General features: G+C 32.1%; 2 protein-coding genes across 2 annotated transcripts; one reads left to right on the top strand and one right to left on the bottom strand.

Annotated features, from left to right (window-relative positions):
* Positions 1-952: 952 nt before the first annotated feature.
* On the bottom strand, positions 953-6,058 carry LOC130895757 (piggyBac transposable element-derived protein 3-like). The gene is made up of 3 exons (XM_057803299.1): positions 5,892-6,058; positions 4,723-4,924; positions 953-3,515 (listed from the first exon to the last, which is right to left on the bottom strand). Exon 3 carries the CDS (start codon positions 2,198-2,200, stop codon positions 953-955), a length of 1,248 nt encoding a protein of 415 aa, XP_057659282.1. The 5' UTR covers positions 2,201-3,515; positions 4,723-4,924; positions 5,892-6,058.
* LOC130894701 (uncharacterized) lies at positions 5,969-7,353 on the top strand. Its single transcript, XM_057801647.1, has one exon. The coding sequence runs from the start codon at positions 6,792-6,794 to the stop codon at positions 7,290-7,292; it is 501 nt and encodes a 166-aa protein (XP_057657630.1). The 5' UTR covers positions 5,969-6,791; the 3' UTR covers positions 7,293-7,353.
* The last annotated feature ends 1,145 nt before the right edge of the window (positions 7,354-8,498 follow it).

Raw genomic sequence — 8,498 nt, 5'->3', positions numbered from 1 at the left:
TGCCACTTTCTTTATCTACTTTAAATCTCACTATTCAAATATTCTGTGTCATTACCACATCTCAAAAATTTAACCATTTTTCCAGACAAATTTTCACTCTCATTCACTCAACCCAACAGTCATACACTTCTACTTTGGATTTCATTTCATATACTTTAGCAATGTCACTGTGATCATAATAAATGAAATGAAATATTTCTCACTTTGAACTCCAATAGTTTTAAACGGTCCACAGACATCAGTATGAATAATTTCTAAAATTTCTTTAGCCATCTCTCTATTATTTTTAAATGAAATATTACTCATTTTATTTTCAACACACGTTTTACACTTCATATATTCAGATTCAAGTTTATTGGAATACCACTTAACAGCTGAGTTTTTGACAAAACATCTAAGTATTTAAAATTTGCATGGCCTAACAAACGGTGCCATTTTTCTTTTTCACTTTTATTTATACGAGTATTGTTATTTGCTATATTAACCCAAGAAACATTATTATTCTATTCATCTTACTTTTCATAAAATATAAGCCATTATTGTTGACCGTTACTGTTGTTACTTTACTTTGAAAATCAATAATTCTAGATATTTTTCCTTTATATATTATCGTATTATTTTCTGTAACTTACTAACATTTATTAAATTTGACATCATATCTTTGACATAAAACACATTTTTCGTATCCACTAAATCTTTTTGATTAACCCAGATATGCCTGAAATTTTATTTTGTTCTTTCTTATTGTAAGTAGTTGTTTTTATGTCTCTGAAACATAATCATTTGGAAATTTTCGATTCCCATCTGTAGTTTTTTCAAAAATGACTGTCCTTTTAGAAGGACTGTAGGCACTTGAATACTATAATTTTATTTTCTATAAAAGTAAAATTTTATTTAAAACAAAGTAACATAAATTTATTCAAAAAATGTAAAGAAAAAAAATAAAGTTTGATTAGATTTCTTTCACATGGTAAGGCTTAAAACATACAACATGTAATGCAGCATCACACTTCTCACACTTGGTGGAGACTTTTTTGTGGCACATGCGACACCTGGTTTGCTTCCCTTGTGTCACAATTAAGTGATCAATACGGTCATATCTCATCTCACAGTTATGTGATTGTGACAACTTCGATCTCTTCGCAAATTTTCGTTGGTTTCCTTCTAAAATGGTCATGACTATTCTCCTTCGAAATCCTAGATGATCCAGTTTTCCATTTTGTTCCCTGTGAAGTTGCCATGCATTTTGAACCGCAAGATCTAACATGTGAAATATAAGAGGAATGTACCACTTCTTTCCTCTCAAACCTATTCTGTAGAGACTTATATTTTGATCTGCCCTGTCAACGCCTCCCATATATTTGTTATAAGTAAATATATTATGAGGTTGGTCTACCTTAATTTTCTTTTTTTCTTTGAGAGAATAACGACTAACTGAATGAGTAGGGTGAACAGGCAAGGCATTGGATGCTAAAGTGACGTTATTGTCATGCCATTTAACAACTACAGTGTTTTCTTCGTTAGTTTTGTATTCAATAAAACCTCTACTTTTTTTCTTGAACTGGGATTTATTTGCCAGTGGACATTTTGATGTGCGATTTTCTCTTATGGTTCCTGTTATCTTCAAATTTCTTCTAGTCATTTCTCTCAGAAGTGGTATAGTCGTAAAGAAATTGTCGCAAAAAATGTGATAGGGAAAGCTTTGAATAGAATTGATTATGTCGGTATATTGCAGAATCACAGATGGTCCTAAACCCAGTTCCTTATAACAGGGCTTTATTTCTGATTTGGCACCTTGGTACGGCTCTACCCAAATAACATACCCTTTGCTGGTACAACCTGTCCATAATTTGTACCCATAACGTATGGGTTTACCACGTATGAATTGCTTACAGCCATGGCGACCATAATAAGGCACCATGGCTTCATCCACACTGTGATTTTCAGTTACTGGTGCATACTGTTGGAATAAACTGTTCATTTTATTTATCAATAATCGTACTTTGGCAAATCTGTCTGTCTTGTCTAAATTCGTGTTATCACAGCAATGTAAATTACTGAAAATATACTCAAAACGATCTCTAGATAACGAATTTATAACAAGCTGATTTTGCGTGTCAGAAGAATTTTCCCAATACATTCTACGTCTGGGTAATTTTTGATAACCAGACAGTAGTAGGATGGCGAAAAAATTTTTCATTTCTTATTTTGTTATGTTTCCAACCCTATTTTTGCTTGTAGCGTACATATTAGAATAGTAGACAAATAAATCTATAACTTCGTCACCCCAAAATAACGAAAACAATTCAATAACCGAATTTTCATTTTAAACCATTTGTGGTTTTGGAACTTCTATATTATTAGGTGTTAAGTCTTGGTTTCTCCAAGCATAATTTTTTTTCACATATATATGTTGGGAGTTTTTCAGAAGACGTTTTACATCCGACAATGGCAGATTTTCTTCATTATCATCACTACCTGAATCGCTTGGTAAAGAAATATTAACATCTTCTTCAACATTAGGTTCAAAAATTTCTGCCTCGGCTAGAAGTTGCGATCCAGGCAAATTGTTAATATCTAAATGATCTTCATCGCCTGAATCTTCATCAGTAACTTCCTCGCAAGAATTTTTGGGCGGCATAATTGTAAGCGATATTTCGTCATCAACTTCATTGTGATCATCTTCTTCAATGATTTGCAATAGTTCATTCAGAGTGAGACCCCTGTAAAAGAATTAAAAGAATATCGGTTTGCCTACTCTCCTTCTAGAAGTACACATGATTTTTCTGATACTGATTGATTAAAAACGGTTCTTTTTATAAGCAAGCTGCATCAGCTAAAACCTGATACATACATTTACATGCATGTTCAACGAAAACTAAAAATAGAATAAAACAAAGTCCTCAAAAACTTACCCAACTAAGCGGAAAGGTAAAGGTTCGTCCATCACAAATTGTTTTACCACGTGCTCAATAAAACAATAAACTTCCACTGATTTTGTAAAAGAAATTTCAAGAATAATGTTTGGGGTGACATTTGGTCAAGCGACATCTAGATTCAAATAACTGTATCTCAAAAAATTTAACAAAGATTCCTGTAATATTCAGTGTCCTTTTGGTAGGACAGTAGGCAAATCTGAGTTAAATGCATTTAAAGAGCTTTTGACATTAGTAATTTTTGGGGCCTTTAAAATCCTATTATCCCCTAAATAAACATTTACAGGTTTTTTTAATATCGTACATTTATCAAATAATTTTTTATTGTCCGTACAACCACTATCTAGAAGCCATTGTATTTCATTACTACTTACGTCATTTACTTACGCTCTTCCTACACAATAACTTCCGAAGTTGTCATGCGCTCTACCGTAAGTACGCGGCATTCACAATGTGCCTCTCTCGATTGATATTGGGCCGCCATTTTTACAATCATTTTGGGTAGCCTATTTTAAATCAATGATAAGTCAAGATTGCTTTTCAGAATTCCTAACTAGTTGTCAGTATTACTTTGCTATCCTAGGACATAACGCAATAGATTACATGTTGACACTGTTGCCAAAATGTTGGTTGTAGAATTTAATTTATAACATTTGACATGTAAGGATTTTTACAAATTCATTTCGAAAGAAACTGAACTCTTAAAGCAGGTTTCGGTGAACCAAAAAGATGAATAATTATTTTTATTGTGTAACTCAATGAGACAAAATTTTCTTTGTTCTATTGTTTAACTTGAAGAGAAGAGGTTTTTGATTATTTTTATTTCCAGTTAAGAAAATCCTCAATTATGTAGGGTGTTCGGCCAAACTTGCTGGTCTGCCCGGGTAGTAGGTTTGATCACCTGGCAACCCTATGTATGAGAACATCTTATATAGAACTGGTGCCTGTCAAGGCACACGTCGTGCGCATGAGCTCTTTCACAAATACAAGAGATCATGCGCTCTCCGCACAAGATACATATGCGCACGAATATAAATGTAGTACTCTTGACAGATACAATAAGGAAAACACCTTTATTGGATATGTAACTGTATTCAACGGTTATGATGAAAGAATTGTAAATAGGTTAATTAACCATCATAGGTTTAAGAAATATCTATTTGAGACCACATATGCAGATTTGACTTTATCATCGCTCTTCACATTTTGCGAACAACTCTTGACTTAACCAAAATATTATCTGATGATCTTCAAAGTCAAATATTGAACTTCAAGAATGTTGAGGTTAATCGAAAGCCATCATTCTGAAGAAATATTCTATAATATGATATTTGATGCAGCTGTGAAAGATGCAATGCAAAATTATATTCAAATAAAAAGTCCTCGGACTGTAAGGCTCATATTCATCAATCGAATGCTGAGCTTTCGAGTCCTTGTGATTATTACAGAATAAATATGCTCATCCCATTTTTAGACGTTCTCATTTGTGAAATGAAGAATAGGTTTCTCAAAACCATCACTGAACTCACCCAGCTTTTTAGTGTTGCCCCATCATTTAGTAGGTATCAAAGGTATAGAAGTATCCTCTTCAGCATTCAAAGCTTTGTGCGACTCATCTGTTACGTTTCACCCTAATAAAAAAAAACTTCCGAGTTTGCATTGTGTTCTACCTGTCACTTCATGCACTAGCGAAAGAAGTTTATCAATGAAATTAGTAAATAATTACTTAACCAAGCGACAATACAGATTCAACAACCTGGCTCTGATGATCATTTATGATACCTACCTATACTCTATTTTCGTATGCTTGTATGCACATATAATTGAAAAGTTTGCTCAAAAGCACACAAGGCATTTCCAATACCTCTAAAGTGACTAGAGATGAAAATAATGGCAGTGTTAATTTTCAGACCATCACTCCAAATCTTCAAAAAAATTCCAAATGTGTTCCCGTCATTATTTGTTCATTTTTAGCCATTAGTATTACTCTGAAATATTGAATCTACAATTAACTTGAAATTAAATTCCTTACAAATTTTTAATCTGCCTTTTAGTAATTTTAATCTGTTTTATTAGTAAATTACTAAACAAAACATCCTGGAAACCCATGATGTGAACACATGTTTTTATTCCATGAAACAACAATGAAGCTTTATTATATGATATAACTAAAGTTAACTTCTTAGTTTAATTCCTTAATTTTGTGAGGCTGCGAGCACAGAATGCGTTAGGTCAGTATGTATTGGTGGTATTGTTTTGTTTACAACATCCTTGTTCTTTAGTTATTGAAATATTCGCGTTATTGCGCCGATTCCGCCGTGGCGTTTTAATTGTAAAACTAATATCAAAACTGAAAGGAAAAGGCAATTTCTGAGAGTTAGCAATGTCCTTTAGACAACAGAACCCTGATAGACAGTGTCAGGAGCTTTCCATATTCATATAACAAAATGGAGCAATACAGGAAATTTCCATTGGTTTACCAGTGATTTATAGTAATCTTTAATTTACTGTATAAACCAAAAAATTAACAAGTTTAATGTTAATTTTAATTTAGTTCTAATTTTGGCTGGATAAACCAAACTTAAGAAGTTAAAAGTTAGCGAACTCTCAAGTTTAACTTTAAATTAAATTTATGGCTAATTTTCTGCATGAACTACAAGTACCATTTCAGTGTCTTTCAACTAGTAATTTAATTTGTTAGTTTAATCTTAATTTTTAATTTTGGCTACATAAACCAAGTTTTAGTTGAAGTTTAATTCAAATTTACTATTAATTTTCTGCATGAACTATAAGTACCATTTGAGTGTCTTTCAACTGGTAATTTAATTTTTTTGTTTAAGGTTTAATTTTGGCTGAATAAACCAAACTTTAATTAATTTCCTGAAATTCTCAACAAACCCACCAGTTTTTCTCAATCGAAAAATTGGGACAACAGCATATATTTTTTCATAGTACCTTTTTTAATTTTCAATATGTAAATATGCAAAGATTGCTGCCAATTTTCTTTTTCTAAATAATTCATAATAATCATGAACAATTGTTTGAACCAATAAAATGTTAGGATACATTTGTTGATTAACCATTTTGCCTCACGAAATTATTACCGCCACAACAGTATATCCTAACCTATCAACGAATATTCGATGACAGCTGACATCAGCGAGTTATTCGATCATAGACAAAGTAATACTAGACTGCACTTTCAATAAAATTAGTGTTCCAATATTGAAATAATATACAAAGTTACGGTAGAACTATCTCTATAAAGAGTTCCTTTTAATTTCTTATATCGTACTCTTTCCACCGTTATATTTTATTACTCCCTTATCTCGGTTCATTGTGCGGTGACAGTGGAACAAAGATAGTTCTAACTTAGACCCATAGATCAACCACATCTTAAACCCATGATGTAAAGACTACAAAGTGTGTTCTTCCCGAGGGCTCATTTTCGATTCGTTCCGCGCATCTCTTTGGGAATAAATTCTCATTGGCTGTTTCCCAGCTGGTACGTAATAGCACACATTGTAGTTTTTACATCATGTATTCAACTCAAATGTTTCAAATTGACTCGTCGTTTTGGGAGCGAATTCTCATTGGCTACTTCCCAGCTGGTGCGCAATAGCACATATTGTATTGTAGTCTTTACATCATGCTTAGACCAGAAGCTGTTTCTTTCTAAACTAGGAACATTTTTTCTATATAGAAATTATATACCCTGGTATGTTCTGTGTATTCAGTGGTCTAGAATTACTACGTCTATGTATTCGCTGCATGAAAACACCTCTTAACAATTAGGTCCGAAAAAACAGTAGTAACATAACCAACACAAAATGGTTTATTAAACAAGATACAAAAATGTTGAAGAGTGTTTCTGAAGTTATTAAAGAGCGTGAAGATTTTCTCCATCATCTAAATAACGATATCAATAAATATGATCAGAATATTCAAGAATTAACTAAAGAACAAGAAAACTTAGATACCTTAATAACAAATTTAAAATCACTTAAAACATATCCAGAACACGAAGCCTTAATTCCGTTAGGTAAAAATATTTATATGAAAGGTAAAATTGTTCATACTGGGGAATTCTACATCAAGAAAACAGCTTATCCGAATCCATTAGTTTTGCTACAATCAGCTGATAGAACTATATCTTGTTTTGAAGAAGAAAAAAAGGATAAAGAAAATGAAATCGATAAAGCCGAGTATGCTAAATTTCAAATAGAGGAAAGAATAAGATTGTTAAAAGGTGAAGAAACATTTAATGATAATAGTGATTTGCCCAAGGAAATTAAATCTAACAGAGGTGTCGCTGTGAGGGTTGGTGATTATTATGAGATATTGGAGTTTGAATAGTAATATCTTATGAATAGATTTATATAATCATAAAGGACCTCGGAGAGAAGAGTATAGAAAACGTTTGTCAACTCTAGATTATAAGGTATTTCCACTTAGTTGTTTTTCATGAAATTTATAATCAATTATAAAAGTTTCTAAAAGCAGGTATTTGCCAATTGTAAATTGTAGTGGAAAAAAAGTCTTATCATTCTTAAGTTCTGTAATAAAGTATTTATTACATAAACCTTTTTAGTTGTTTCACTAGTTTTAACATTGAACTTATACAGGGTAAATGCTCTAGTGAAAGGGGGTCATGACCCCCCCGAGCTGGTTTAAGGACTTAGGTGGACCACTAATTGAACATAATGATTTTATTTATATATTTTGTCATCATACAGATTTTAGTAACTACATACCTTCAATATTTAATTAATTTAATATAATAACTTTGTATGATGGCAGGACATACCGCAGTCAATTTCTGATCTTATTTTAAATTGTGACATCGATATGTATATAAGAAAATTTTTATGTATTATGGCTACACTACCTGTCAGTGTAGCAACAGCAGAAAGGTCTTTCTCTACGTTGCGCAGAATTAAATCTTGGCTAAGATCTTCAATGGTTAAAGATCGCCATGTTCATAAAAACGTACCCATTGACATAAATGATGCAATAACGCATTTCGGGAGAAAATGTAAAAGAAAAATTGATTTTGTTATTTAAATATATGTTTCTATTTTGTTTGTTAGAAACCCTTGTTGTACCACCTCTTCACTTTTGTGAAGTTTTGCATCATATGCAAAATTATTATGGAATATAAATAGGCTGCCTTATTCCGTGGGTGGTAGTGCTTCTCTGGATGTCTTCAAGAGAAGCAATATGTATGTGTATATGTACAAGTTATTATGTGTTAAGTTTTTCAAGTTTACAATAAAGAATAAATATTTTTAAGTACCGTTCTTATGTACAATAATAGAATATCGACTTTTTACTTGTGTCTATTGTTATCAAAATTAAATTATAAGTTCTTGACCACGACTATGTGACCCCCTCCTGGCGCCCTTGGCTCTAGTAGATCAACCTCTGTAAACAATGCGTCCAACAACCTTAACAATAGAGTGCTAGCCATAAACATTTTACAGGGACCGCTAATGTGAGCAAAGCTCAATATAAGGGACTGTGGACCCAAGTTCATTTTGAATAATAAAAATAGTATATTAT

The sequence above is a fragment of the Diorhabda carinulata genome, chromosome 6 (assembly GCF_026250575.1).
Source record: "Diorhabda carinulata isolate Delta chromosome 6, icDioCari1.1, whole genome shotgun sequence".
Lineage (NCBI taxonomy): Eukaryota > Metazoa > Arthropoda > Insecta > Coleoptera > Chrysomelidae > Diorhabda > Diorhabda carinulata.
The sequence above is the reverse complement of the archived record's forward strand: the minus strand, read 5'-3'. Positions and strand labels throughout refer to the sequence as shown.